A 12,274-nucleotide genomic window follows, 5' to 3' on the forward strand; every position below is an offset into this window, starting at 1 on the left:
GATACTGACGAGGACACCTTAGTACCACCCTTTCCCCCCAGATTTGACAAACTCGAGGTGACCGATAAACTCTCAAAATGACCTACGACAAATATGTCAGGTACGAGAAGTACTATGGCAAATACGACAAGTGGGATGAGTCGCGGTTCCGATGGGATGGTGAGTAGCCTAAACACACGGAGAAGACATAGCCTGCAAACTCAAGACCAAGTAACTGATGTACGAGACGCCTTATTTCAGAGAACAATATGCCAAGCAAATGCACACAGCTGCAGGTTCGTTACTGCTGCGGCCATACCCTAGGCGGCGAGTTTATCAAGTGTGCCCGTCACATCGACAGCGAGGACGAACGTTGTTCAAACCGGTACATTCATTTCATCGAGGCGAAGCAGTCGACGCACAAATGCCGCACCTGCTTGAGATCTGGATGAGAAGTTTCGGTGAATTTGTAGGTCGGGCCGAGGCGCTTAGGGATATTTCTTTCTTAGCGCAGGCGCTGGAGCATCTTTAGGCAAGTAGTGGAATCTGACATATTCATTTGGGCTCTGACTCTTGTAGTACTTGTAGGTGGTGCATAATGTGCAGTTACGGGTTGTCCTAGAATTCCGCAATCACAGCATCAAGATCATCGGCATTCAAGAGGGCCACCCCTTCGCGGAAAAGTGTCCTCCAAACAAGATTTCGCTGGCGAACCGGCCAAGACGGTGTGTTCCAATACCTCGCACCGATTCCCCGCTTCTTCGCGGTAGCAATCTGATCCCGAAGAGCCTTGAGCTGATCATCGTTCAGGATTGGGTCTGTATCCCTGGTGATCTTGCCAACGGCTTCTTCGAAATTGGTCGACGCGATGGGAGACACCAGACCGGTGATATCAGAGTACTTAGCATCATTGAGATGTGCTAGGGGTGCATCAAAGAAATAGTCCCGGTTCGCAACGGGGGCGACCATATCTAGTGGGGTATCCCCAGTACCGATGATAGTAACTGGTCCGTTGGTCAAGGTCTTACCACCCTGCAGGGTAGTTAGATACCCCTTTATACGGAGAGGTTCTAAGGCCTCGATGACGGCTTGGAATGTCTCATGGCCGGACGTTTTGACGTCGATGAAGAAGTACAGTGTCTGGTCTGGCGTTGTATCCCAAACCCCACTAAAAGCCATAGAGTTAGTACTCAGTGAGAATTATTCGAGAAAAAAAACTTACTTCCTGGTAGGTGATGTGACAAATGGGCTCTTTGGGTTCTGTCGTTCTAGGATGTCGAGAATCGGGTTGATATAGAGGGATTCGAGTGTCCGCTCATGGGTCAAGGCAGATTGATCGTGCCCGACCTTCTATCATCAGCGATAGCCCGGAAGAGCCGGATAGACCAATTGCGGGATAACGAACAAATAGGGTTCCGTTGTAAAGCCAGACATCAGCTTCAGTTGAAGTGCAGCCTTTTGATAGACCTAGGAGTGGATAATAGTGTCAATAGCCATCCCCATGGGCGAGATGTTGCGAGACTTACCGGTATAGAAAGGCCTCTCCCTCCAATAGTCACTTTTATGAGATAAGTAAGACCGTACAAGACAACCAAACTCAGCCAACAAGTTCGAGGGCGTTCTTACTTATGAGAATGAACCGGAATCTAGGAGTGACGTTAGTTTAGAGTTCTTGGCGAAAAGACCGACCGTGGGTAACACGAGTCAGAAAATCTCTTGAATATAACCACGGAGATTCATAACTTACTGGCAGTAGATCCCTCGTAATATCAGTCGGATACCCGTATTCCTTGCTGTGATGTGTGTTCTTCAGAATGCTCTGCAGACCCGAGGTGATCTGGCCGATGACAGGGTCTGGGCCCCCAAAAAGCACCGCAACCACTGTCAATATTAATACCAATGGAGACATCATATCTCCAAAATAGGTGAGTTCAAAAGCACAGAACCATGAGAATGTAATTCAAGAAAGATGTCAGCTCTGTCTCATTCCTCAATGAAATGTGCGAGGAGAAATAGAGGTGCTGAACACAAAGAACGCGATTAAGGCGGAACGCGCCAAGCGCACGTGGTCGATGCAATTATTGGGCCACTGCAGTCAACTTTGAGACACACCAGGGAGTTCATATTGGCCGTGAAGTTTGGGCCAACTCATTTTTACAAATGCTACTACTGGAAATAAATTGAGTGGGTCATCGAGAGCGGTTCATCACTTAGGTATCAATACAAAGAAACAGGAAAAATGGAAGAAGCACCGGGAAACAGTTGATATCGTGCAAGCGATTCTATGTACGCCAAGAATCCGTCACCTCACATTGCCTCAAACTTCCCTTACGCTTGGAGAAGCACCACTCGGAGACTCCTGGGACACTGAGTTGCGGCCCCGGAGACTGAGATTTCCAATGCGTTGGACCAAGTTGCTGCCAACAGCATCTACGGCGCCCTTCGGGGCAAGCAAGGTAGGGCCTTGAGCGGCCGCTTCTTGAACTCGGAAGAGTCGAATAGCAGTACCATTCCATACACCAACAGTGCCCGGGGTAGCGCCCGCGGCAGAACCAACGACCATTTCGCTGGAGAAGATGAAGCTCCAGAGGAGCGATTCGTACCAGCCCATGGATAGGGCTGACCACTCGAAAGATTGTGCACGTACAGGCGTAGGCTCCGCAATGATGCTGGTGACTTGGGGCTCCTCGGCGAAGGATGGCAGATTGTGGATCAGGGTACGGGCCTCTGGGCTAGATGTAGCTTGAAGTGCTGCGTCGGGGATGTGAGGCGCAATAGCGGAGATGAGAGTTAAAATAGTATGTAGAGGGAGCTCCGGCAACCACGACTCAAGCTAGAGGTGTTTGTTAGAATTCATACTGCGCTCAGATATCCGTCATAACTTACCCAAGCCACGGTCGGTGTGAAACCACAAGATGTTGCGGAGAACAAAGCAGACATACTGGTCTGGCTGGTCATGCTGTTCTGTCGCGAGAAAGACGGCCGCCCGGCTGGTAGTTTACCGCGTGCCTTCTCGGAGATGCCCCTGATCTGAGAGAAAGTATCGTCAACTGTCGACGCAAACGAGGGTCTGCGTGATGTCTGAGCGGACGGCGAAGACTGAGAGGGTGTACGTTGACCTCCTTCTTCCGCCTCATCATCAGAATCGTCATCTCCAATAGCAAACGCGCTATTCTCTTCGGGGATGCGTGTCAGAGGTGATCTGGTGCCAGAGGGAGCATGAAGATCTTCCTCGGAGTGAGAAAGCGTGGGACTGGCAATAAAGTCACCAGGAGCATCTCCAGCTTTGCGCTTCTCTCTTTGGCGCTCGATTTCCTGCTGCCCACTTTCGAGGGTGAATGCTCGGACGGCTTCGAATCGATCCTTGTATTTCAGGACTGCGTAGACAAGGTATGGATTTTCTGCATTAATTAGCACTAGCACAGTGACAAAGAGCGAAGGCAAGATTTTGTTTCTCCAAAACTTACCTGTGAAGCCATGCTCAAGGACCGCATTGATGACATCGAGCAAGGATGCGAGAAGAGTGTGGTTTGTCTCATTGGCCAGTAGGAAGCTCGGCGCCGACATTGAGGAGAAAAGTTGAATGACCTTGGAACAGGCGCTCGGGGAGATATGTTTGATATGAGGGGCAACATTGGTGAGGATAATGAGGAGCGCAGGGTAGACTGTATCCAGGTTTCCTTTGCTAGTAGTCATGAGGGTTTGAATTGACTGCAAAGATTAGCGTCTTGGCCGCATACCTAGGGTGTTTTGACCATACCATGATGAGATAGTCGGCATAACTGCCACGGAATTTGAGAAGCCGGATTGACTGCGGCAGAGTTTCCTGTGCCTCAAACTTCATATTCAGGCTCTTTCCGAAATTCGGCTCGGCACTCATCGTCTGAAGAATGAAGATGCAGAGTCGCACGATTCCTTGTTTAGATGGCTCGGTCCTGTATTCCATAGCATAGAAGATGCACAGAATCAAAAAGTCATGTGAGCGATTGGAGTCGATGATGAATGATCGGAACCGCTTGTTGCATTGAAGGGTCTCCCAGAACAGGATCAACATCTCTGGGGCCCATTTCACGGATCTCTGGCTTCCGGGGAGATATGAAGTCGTGACTTGCATCTATATCACGGTCAATATCAGGTACGAAAGGGTCTCGATGGCTGTCACATACAGGCTGGTTCAGAATCCTCGTCATACCATCCACAAGGAATTGGAAGTCCTGGGGTCTGTGCAACCTTCCGAAGTAATGCCGATAGTAATTCTTTGGTGGCGCCCCGCGCCCATCCTCTGGAATAGGATACAGGAGCAGAACAAGGAGGAGCTGCAAGCAGTAAATCACCAGGATTTGCTTGGGATCTTTCCATACGACATGGTCGTAGGGGACGCGCCATGCTGCAGGGTTATATTTCATGGCCTAGCGGTAAATCAGCATTTGTCAGATAGTCCCAAGTCAAATTGAACATACCGTGTTCAGAAGAGAACACAATAGCGTCAGCACAGATTGCTTATCTTGGCAAGTGGTGATATAGGTGATTGCCTTGACACCTTGTACAGGGAGTGTGTCTAGAAGAGTCAGCGAATCGTCACCGGCAACCTTTCCCAAGACCAAACTCACTCGATGGAAGGTACATTGCCTTGCCCGTCATCGTCAATAGTAGTCGTAGAACCTCACACCGGTTATGCTCCAGGGTCTTGCTGGATCCCATTGCAGTGTTACAACCAACACCGCTCTGCCAGATCGAGTATGAAATCTTGCTCTTCGCAGTCGGGAGAACCGGGATAGTAAAGTCGGCAAAGAAGAGAAGGTCAAGCAGTGTATCGATCAGCTCCTCCGCAAGAGGCTTCACATCCTCATATTCTTCGGCGCGCGGGGACTGCCCATCCCGCGGGTCCGACTGTGCTTCATCGAACAGAACTTCCCCAGCAATCTGTGCCTGTCTAGTCTTCTTCTTGCGACGCGCCCAGAAGAACTTCTCTTCCCAGTCCTCCAGGTGTTCGGCTTCGTAGACAAAGGGGAGCAGCCGAGTGAGGATTCGGACACAGTTGAGCACATCGCGCTCGGGTGCAAGGTCTGGGTCCGGAAACGAGGGATGGTTCTTGAGGACTATCAGTCTAGATGAGACTGATAATAATAGTGTTTCGAAGTTGGATAAGGCATGATCGCGCGTGCGGCGGATGTCAGCCGGCGTAAACAAGCTGAAGACGTCTTCTGTAGATTCGGGAAGTTCCCAGAACTTGAGCAGTGTCAGTATCGGCGATCCAAAACGTCCATGGTTGAGTCCGCCATCCTCCAACAACTTACTCGTGTCCAGTAGGGGTCATCTGCGGGGATCTCCTTCTCCTCCGACAGGCGGAAGATGCCTTGTTTGAAGACAAGCTTCGACTCCGAGGCCCCCATCGCTGAAGAGACCAGTCGCTCAAAGCGAGAGCTTCATGTAGAAGATCAGCAGAAAGGCTGAGATTATCGAGAGTTCGCGTTGCCTGTTGTTGTCGTGGACTGTTAGTGGTTACGTGGGTTCCTGGTGCGGAGTCTTGGCCAGAACCACCTTGGCCTACCGAGCCGCCTAAACAAAGTTGAACGGTGAATGATGTCGCCGCGATCCCCACACACCCCTTGGCCGTTCCCGACAATTTGATATGCTTCATTCGAGATTAATCTCGGTCCTTGTATTCAATCGCCTTTTTTAATTACTCCCTGCTTCTATTTTCATCTACATCGTGGTGACGCGGCTTTCTCGAGCTTGTCAAGTTCTATGTCCGGCAGGCAAATCGCCATCTAGGGTGATATGGGCAAAATAAGGGCGTAATTAATTCAATAATCATTTCAGTACTAAAAGTTCGCTCAAAACCGTAATTCAACATGCAACTCCTAATCACGCCACCGATGATAAATGACCAGCTATCACATAGCTCCATTGCTGGCTGATAGCCTCCGGCTTCTCTCGTAAAGCCACTTGTTGCTCACACCCAGGCTACGACGTTTTCCACTAAGCGGAGAAGGCGTGCTGGGTCCGATGCTGGACATGCCAGACATGCCAGACATAGTGGATTCCCCGAACGAGTTGCTTCGGGCCAGAGGGGATGAGGACCCGATGCTCAGTCTCCGAGCTGATTCCCGACCTCCATTAGCCACAGCCTTGTTAAACAGTGGACTAGAAACGGGCGAGAATGGTGTCCCCGAGGAGACACGGCGATCTGTATAGGTAGGGGTCGAGGACAATGGAGAGGTGGGTTTGGCGGCTCGCACTGACGGGGCTTGCCTTGCGCGAAGTGGACAAGCGGTAGCGGGGTGGAGTCACGTAGGTAGTTCCGGGGGTAGTAGGAGGCACCACCACGCCGGGGTCCAGCCCCAGAAGTGCACGTTGAGTAGGGGTGAGAGGAATATCGGCAAGGTCATCCTTTGGCTTGAAGAGGGGGTACAGCGCGAGGAGAATATTGAAGAGCAGAAGCGCCTGCAGAAGGAGCAAAGGCAGGTGCTGGTAGACAGGGTCACTGTCGAATACGCGGCGAGCGCTGTTGCGAACCCAGTCAGGACTGAATCATCCAAGCGCTCAAGGGTGAGTACAGCCAGGACTTACTAAGACTTCAAGATGCCCCCGAAAAGCCATGTCGAGACCAGTGTAGCTCCATTCCAGACCACACTCCGGAGATTCTTATCATTGAATGTTGAAGCATTCTGGCGTCGTACGACCTCACTGAGTTGAGGATGGCGCCATTTGCCTGGAGTTCCTGGGCCCTCCGAGGCAGGAGTTGAGATGGGCGCGGCGGCAGGCGCGACTTTGGGTGTGGACGGAAGCGATTGTGTAGCCATGGACCGCAGTATTGCACGGAAATGCAGGGGTCGTGGGAACGCAATGAAAAGCAACAAATAGAGGGGCTGTAGGTTGTGATCAGTACATGGCCATCTTGAGCACTTGAGCAGGACGCGGGAGCAGCTTACCTTTTAGACGAAAATTGGGGGTGGGACTTACCTGGTTTGAGGGAAAGAAGAAGGGTTGTTCAGATTCACACTGGCATTGGAATTGCCTTGGGCGAAAAGTGTCGTTCAAAAGCTCATCCCTCAGGAGATGTTTTGATGGTCGCAAAGTGGCTAGGATCAGCGAAGAAACAGACGCCGCCGCGCGCGTCAAGATTAAACGCCGGTTTTTTGGTTGACCCGACCCGCCGCCTCTTCCGCCTTCCGCGGAACCCCTCAAACGTCATCGTGGTATCTGGGGCTGATTAACTTATTGTTGACACTCTGACAGCTGTTTGTCATCATCCGACAGTCGACAAATTTGACTGTGGGAATTCTCGGGTTTATTCTTCAGCTTCACACTTCGCAGATCTTCGGCTCTGCCATTTGATTATCCAAGTTTTGACAGTTCCAGACGGCCGAGCTACCGTCAATTAGCCGATATGGCCGACCAGGCTCCGATTCTGGAGAAGCTAGATGCAGCAGTGTCGGAAGTTCTAGCAGACTGGAACATCTATACCACACTTTTTGCTGGAATTCTTGCTGCATTTGCCATTTACTCGGTTGTTTCGAACAAGGACCCTGATGTCCATCCGTTCCTTCTTGCTCGTCAATCTACAGCATCTCCCATCCGACAAGCGGGCGAGTCGGCAACCTACCGCAGCCTTGAGACACCATATGGGTTCCCTCTGCGGTCAGGGTTGAATGTGAAAGATCCAGGAGCTCCCAAGTGGACTGCCGGTCGACGGGGTGATCTACGTGATATTTGGAAGACTGCTGTCCGTGGAGCTCTGAACGAGGATGGTACCACCTCTGGGAAGCAGGGCAAAATCTACACTGTCCTCGGCAAGAATGCCATTGAACACTCTCTGTCTCAGGTCACGCAGGAGATCAATGTGATTGGCCGTCATCTCCAAAAAGCCGAGGTGAAGACCGTTGCCGTTTGCCTGACGGACTCTATCGAATTGCTGGCATCTATTTTCGGTAGGACTGACCTCATTCAATCTACCTCTATGACGAACTAATGCATGGCTTTATAGCTGGATCCTTCTACGGATTCAAAATTGTCCTGATCCCCCACAACCTTCCCGCCGCGAGCCTGTCAAGCCATCTGCAAAACGCCAAAGCCGATGCTCTAATTGCCGAAGTTGGCTCGGTTGATTTGTCTCTTGTCACAAAGGCCAACAAGCAAATTTCCAATGTGATCTGGGTCGCCAAGTATGGCAACCGTCACATGGATTGGCATGAGGTACCCAAGGATGCCAAGGAGACTCTCGATGTCACTGTCTGGCATGAATTGGCAGAGGAAGGCAAAGACCTTGCTGGCTTCGACGTTCCCGAATATGACCCTACGACCCCTGCCCCTGCTGTCAATACCGTTTGGCCTTCTGAGTCTCAGTATGGCGAGTTTATTGATTTCAAGCAAGAGGTAAGAGAAACTATTGCCCGAAGATCCACATGGATTTGGCTATGGCGCAACAGTCATGCATGCGGCCTGAGCCTGTATTGAAATGGCTGGCCGTTTTCAATGACGGCTTGTTCAGAGTTGCCGAATCCTGTGGCCTAAAGCCCTCAGCCCACGCTATAGATATACCTCTAACATTTGTTACAGAACCTCGTGGCCGCCATCAGCGCTCTCGGCTCAGCGCTCCCTCGCACTCAGCGTTTCAACTCTTCTGATCTCGTCCTCTCAATTGATTCGCTGTCCCGATCATACCCTCTCTGCCAAATCTTCAATGCCCTGTTCTCGAACGCCTCGATTGCCTTGAACTCGGTTGCTGGTGAGAATGTCGACTTCGCCCTCGCCACCAAAGGCATTTCCCCGACAGTCATCATTGCGTCTTCACGTACCATGTCTGAATACCATGACCGTGTCATGAAACCCCACACCGGCTTGATCTCTTCTTTGGGCCGGTGGGTGCAGGCCCGGACTCTGGATGCAGGCAACATGCCATCCAAAAACTTCTTCAGCCAGCTTGCACAGGTCGGACCGACTGCAGAGCTTTCGCTGGAAAAACTGCGTCTCCTTTGTATCTCTCATCGTGTTGATGCCGATGCCTCAGTCCGTATGACCTCGGAGCAGCTGACGGACCTCCGAGTTTACATGGGTACTCGCATCGTTTCTGCTTTGACTGGGCCTGGCATTGCCGGCGCTATCAGCCAGACCAATGTGTTTGATTACCGTGATGCCAGTGGCCCAAGCCACTTTGGTGCTCCTCTTAGCAGCACTGAGGTCACCCTGACTGGCGTCCCCGAGAGCCAATCTGATGATTACCCCGAAGGACAGGTAAGACCTATTTGAACCTCTCTGTCTCTTCAGAACATCCAGCTAATACGTGGTTTTCCCTAGATTTTGGTGGCTGGTCCCGCGGTTGTGGGCGGCAAAACTACTCTATCTGCACGAGGACGCATCGGCACGGACAACACCCTTGAATTGAGTGCCTAGATCTAGCACCCATGGAAGCATAAAACAGTCCCTGCTGTTCAAGCGTTATCGTTCCTTTTCGGTTCTTCTAAAGACCATAAAATTCCATATGAATGACTGTCAAGCCCCTTGATGTTGAGAATCCAAATCTAATTAAGTACTTGTCGCATCATTTTTATCGAGTAATTCAATGTTCATTTAGTGAAGTACAAGGTTGGCTCCAATGTCGAAATAAAACTAATATACACATGCAAGTAGGCCCTGCCACTATCCTCGACCGGGGCGATTATGCGTTAAGAATAGTGCGCACAGACTCCTGAACGTGGGTCTGCTCCACGGTGTCAACAAGACTCTCCAGCTCGGTTTTTGCCTCAGTCAGGCACGCCGTCACAGAGTCGTGGAGAGTGTTGTCGAGGGCTAGTCCGTGGATGGAGAGGCTCAGCCGCAATCCATTGTAGACAGCAATGATCTGCTGGGCCCGCTCCGAAGCAGAGCTAACTCCACCCGCCAGCTCGCCTTGCTCCTTGACGATTGGCCAGGAGACGACCAACTTGCGCGCATAGCTCAAAACCTCGTTGGCCTGGTCCTTACCACCAAACTCGTTGATCGCACGGGCAGCACTGAGCTCAAGAAGCGTGCCGATAACGAAGGGCTGGTGCTTGGGGTTCTCGGCCCTGGCGAGGGAGGTGTGCGTCTCAACATCTTGATCCATCAAATCCACCGCCTGCTTCGCCATGTTCAGTGCCTTGGTAACGGCAGGCCCCTTGAAGTCGGCGCTTTGTGCAAGAATGTGGATGTCGTAGAAGAGGCGTTGCACGACTGTCAAGTCGCGAAGGTGGAAACCGGTGCGATGTCCCTGGCGGATACATTCCATGATGACGGGGAGCTTGCCGGCCTCGCTGGCCTTGCGAACGATCTGTGCAAAACGGTTGGTGTTGAGCCTTAGGTTTGACATGTACATGCCACTCAAGAAGGGCACGAGGGCCTTCCATTCGTTTGTGGCAGCAATGAGCCGCAGAACCTCGTAGGCGTCCTTTTTCGTCGGCAACTCATTGATTCTCATGGGTCGCAATGTGAAGTCTTCCGTCTCACTAATTGCCACGGTAATCGGCTCGTCCTCCAGTCGCTGCCTGTGCTTCTCCTTGAACATATTTCGGCGTTGCTGGTTCGGCAGGCCTGATGGGATGAAGCGGTCTTCACGGAATCGGTAGAGGAGCTGATCAAGTTCGGGGGAAGAGGTCGAGGAGAATTTTGGGATTGCTGTAGTAGCAAATCGTCATAAGCATATTGTACTTGAAGTAATTGAGCTCATGGGGTAGTATTTTACCTGATTTTGAGGCATAACTGCGAGTTTGAGTGGCCACCGACAGGCGCATGCTGCTCGACCAGCGGGCAAAGCTACCCATAGTGAATTGCGCCATATCGAGAAATGACAAAAACTGCACTTGAAGTCGCCCAGGAAAACAACGACTCAATGCACCAGGGCGCTTTTCAAGGAGCAAAGGCAGAACGCGAGAAGAAAGTCGAGGCGGAGAAGAACATCGCTGAACAAAATCGGGGCTTGGCGGAAATTCTGCCGGTCCGTTCCATCCAAAACTCGACTCCGACTTTCTTGTCTTTATCCTCAACCTATCACAACCATGGCAGCTCTACCAACAATGCGGCCACTGGGCAGCTTGAGGTCTTTGTTTAAGACCCAGGAGGTCATTCAGCCTCAACTGGGTCGCCGATTCCTCTCAACCGCCTACTCCCAGCGCCCCCAGCGCGTTCCTCTCCCTCAGAGTCTCCCCGAGCAATTCCTATCACAAGTACCAGTTCGCATGCGCCCCGAGAACGGTATGTGCTACAAGCAGAAACCATTCAGATACCTATCAATTGACTGATAAACTGTTCAATCGCAGCCCCCAAGCCTATCAAGGTCTACACTCCTCCCCCCTCCGCCCGCAAAGCATGCAAAGACCCCGTCGCAAAGGTCACGGAGACCCAATTGGAAACCCTCGACCCCAAGGGTGAACGCAAGGCTCTGTTCGACTACCGTCGGAATCCCCGCAGTATCAAGCCTGGTGATATTGTTCGTGTTACATTCAAGAACGGCGACCCATTCAACGGCGTCGTTTTGAGCATCAAGCTGCGCGGAATCGACACTTCCTTCCTGCTCCGCAATGAGCTTACTCGTGTCGCCGTTGAGTTGTCGGTGAAGGTTTTCAACCCCAATGTGCAGAGCGTGGAGATTGTCCAGCGTGCGCAGCGCAAGATTCGTCGCGCGAGATTGTACTACATGCGGTTCGTCAATTACCTCAAGACCCCCGAGAGTACCAACTTTGTAAACATCTAACTGACTGCTTTCTGCTTCACAGGTCCCGCAAGCACGACCGCCGCAGTGTGGAGAACGTTGTCAACGCCTATATTCGCCAGAAGAAGGCCTTCATGGGTGGCGGCAAGCGGTGATTGTAGGAGTGTCAGAAGCGATCAATTTAGCATATTCAGGATGTATTATTACTTGTTCATATCCAATCTGTTTCAATTATACAGTCTCTTTTCATAAACGTGCTTCGATGGATCGACACTAAGCGGGCAGCAGACAGCCCATCAAATCGATTTACGCGTAGCTTGATCTCGTACCGAGGATTGTTGGGATAGTCCGCTATGAATGGGGGAAGCTTGTTCCACATGATCGAAGCTACCAGGTATATAACCGGTTGAGAAAATAGGAACTGGCACATAGTATCATAAAATCGTAATTGGGTCTGCTGAGAAGAGCTTGCATACACCCCTAACTGTACTATTGAAGCTCATAAGTGCCAACCGCTGGTTATATCCAAAAGACCTGCCTATGCAACCGTCAATCCATAATATGTTATATATCCCACTTTGTAAAAACTCATGGCAGCAGGCATGGCCCGTATCTGCTGCCTCATAT

The 12,274-nt window shown here is 51.2% G+C and overlaps 7 protein-coding genes across 7 annotated transcripts; 3 read left to right on the top strand and 4 right to left on the bottom strand.

Annotated features, from left to right (window-relative positions):
- Positions 1 to 77: 77 nt before the first annotated feature.
- On the top strand, positions 78 to 431 carry N7473_004004 (uncharacterized protein; the record flags this gene model as incomplete). Its single annotated transcript, XM_057149944.1, has 2 exons — positions 78 to 159; positions 241 to 431. The coding sequence occupies 2 exons, from the start codon at positions 78 to 80 to the stop codon at positions 429 to 431; spliced, it is 273 nt and encodes a 90-aa protein (XP_057013598.1).
- A 166-nt stretch (positions 432 to 597) lies between these two features.
- On the bottom strand, positions 598 to 1,891 carry N7473_004005 (uncharacterized protein; the record flags this gene model as incomplete). The annotated part of the gene is made up of 6 exons (XM_057149945.1): positions 598 to 1,147; positions 1,202 to 1,326; positions 1,385 to 1,446; positions 1,506 to 1,537; positions 1,606 to 1,625; positions 1,727 to 1,891. The coding sequence occupies 6 exons, from the start codon at positions 1,889 to 1,891 to the stop codon at positions 598 to 600; spliced, it is 954 nt and encodes a 317-aa protein (XP_057013599.1).
- A 405-nt stretch (positions 1,892 to 2,296) lies between these two features.
- On the bottom strand, positions 2,297 to 5,372 carry N7473_004006 (Hid1 family protein; the record flags this gene model as incomplete). Its single annotated transcript, XM_057149946.1, has 8 exons — positions 2,297 to 2,812; positions 2,866 to 3,380; positions 3,447 to 3,690; positions 3,740 to 4,093; positions 4,146 to 4,388; positions 4,440 to 4,537; positions 4,590 to 5,208; positions 5,277 to 5,372. The coding sequence occupies 8 exons, from the start codon at positions 5,370 to 5,372 to the stop codon at positions 2,297 to 2,299; spliced, it is 2,685 nt and encodes an 894-aa protein (XP_057013600.1).
- A 405-nt stretch (positions 5,373 to 5,777) lies between these two features.
- Positions 5,778 to 7,052, bottom strand: N7473_004007 (uncharacterized protein). The gene is made up of 3 exons (XM_057149947.1): positions 6,915 to 7,052; positions 6,553 to 6,851; positions 5,778 to 6,487 (listed from the first exon to the last, which is right to left on the bottom strand). The coding sequence occupies exons 2-3, from the start codon at positions 6,783 to 6,785 to the stop codon at positions 6,127 to 6,129; spliced, it is 594 nt and encodes a 197-aa protein (XP_057013601.1). The 5' UTR covers positions 6,786 to 6,851; positions 6,915 to 7,052; the 3' UTR covers positions 5,778 to 6,126.
- A 320-nt stretch (positions 7,053 to 7,372) lies between these two features.
- Positions 7,373 to 9,375, top strand: N7473_004008 (uncharacterized protein; the record flags this gene model as incomplete). Its single annotated transcript, XM_057149948.1, has 4 exons — positions 7,373 to 7,913; positions 7,970 to 8,358; positions 8,542 to 9,216; positions 9,280 to 9,375. 4 exons carry the CDS (start codon positions 7,373 to 7,375, stop codon positions 9,373 to 9,375), a joined length of 1,701 nt encoding a protein of 566 aa, XP_057013602.1.
- Positions 9,376 to 9,534: 159 nt separating this feature from the next.
- N7473_004009 (uncharacterized protein) lies at positions 9,535 to 10,858 on the bottom strand. The gene is made up of 2 exons (XM_057149949.1): positions 10,682 to 10,858; positions 9,535 to 10,614 (listed from the first exon to the last, which is right to left on the bottom strand). The coding sequence occupies exons 1-2, from the start codon at positions 10,773 to 10,775 to the stop codon at positions 9,641 to 9,643; spliced, it is 1,068 nt and encodes a 355-aa protein (XP_057013603.1). The 5' UTR covers positions 10,776 to 10,858; the 3' UTR covers positions 9,535 to 9,640.
- A 136-nt stretch (positions 10,859 to 10,994) lies between these two features.
- On the top strand, positions 10,995 to 11,802 carry N7473_004010 (mitochondrial 54S ribosomal protein bL19m; the record flags this gene model as incomplete). The annotated part of the gene is made up of 3 exons (XM_057149950.1): positions 10,995 to 11,190; positions 11,256 to 11,637; positions 11,712 to 11,802. The coding sequence occupies 3 exons, from the start codon at positions 10,995 to 10,997 to the stop codon at positions 11,800 to 11,802; spliced, it is 669 nt and encodes a 222-aa protein (XP_057013604.1).
- Between the last annotated feature and the right edge of the window lie 472 nt (positions 11,803 to 12,274).

Source organism: Penicillium subrubescens (assembly GCF_028828155.1).
Source record: "Penicillium subrubescens strain IBT 31985 chromosome Unknown utg000002l_segment0_segment0, whole genome shotgun sequence".
Classification (NCBI taxonomy): Eukaryota; Fungi; Ascomycota; class Eurotiomycetes; order Eurotiales; family Aspergillaceae; genus Penicillium; species Penicillium subrubescens.

Coding starts and splice junctions, on each gene's coding strand:
- N7473_004009 (XM_057149949.1), bottom strand. CDS start 10,775: ATGGCGCAATTCACTATGGGTAGCTTTGCCCGCTGGTCGAGCAGCATG. Junction 10,615..10,681: donor CAGTTATGCCTCAAAATCAG/GTAAAATACTAC, acceptor TTGCTACTACAG/CAATCCCAAAATTCTCCTCG.
- N7473_004007 (XM_057149947.1), bottom strand. CDS start 6,785: ATGGCTACACAATCGCTTCCGTCCACACCCAAAGTCGCGCCTGCCGCC. Junction 6,488..6,552: donor GGGGGCATCTTGAAGTCTTA/GTAAGTCCTGGC, acceptor GGTTCGCAACAG/CGCTCGCCGCGTATTCGACA.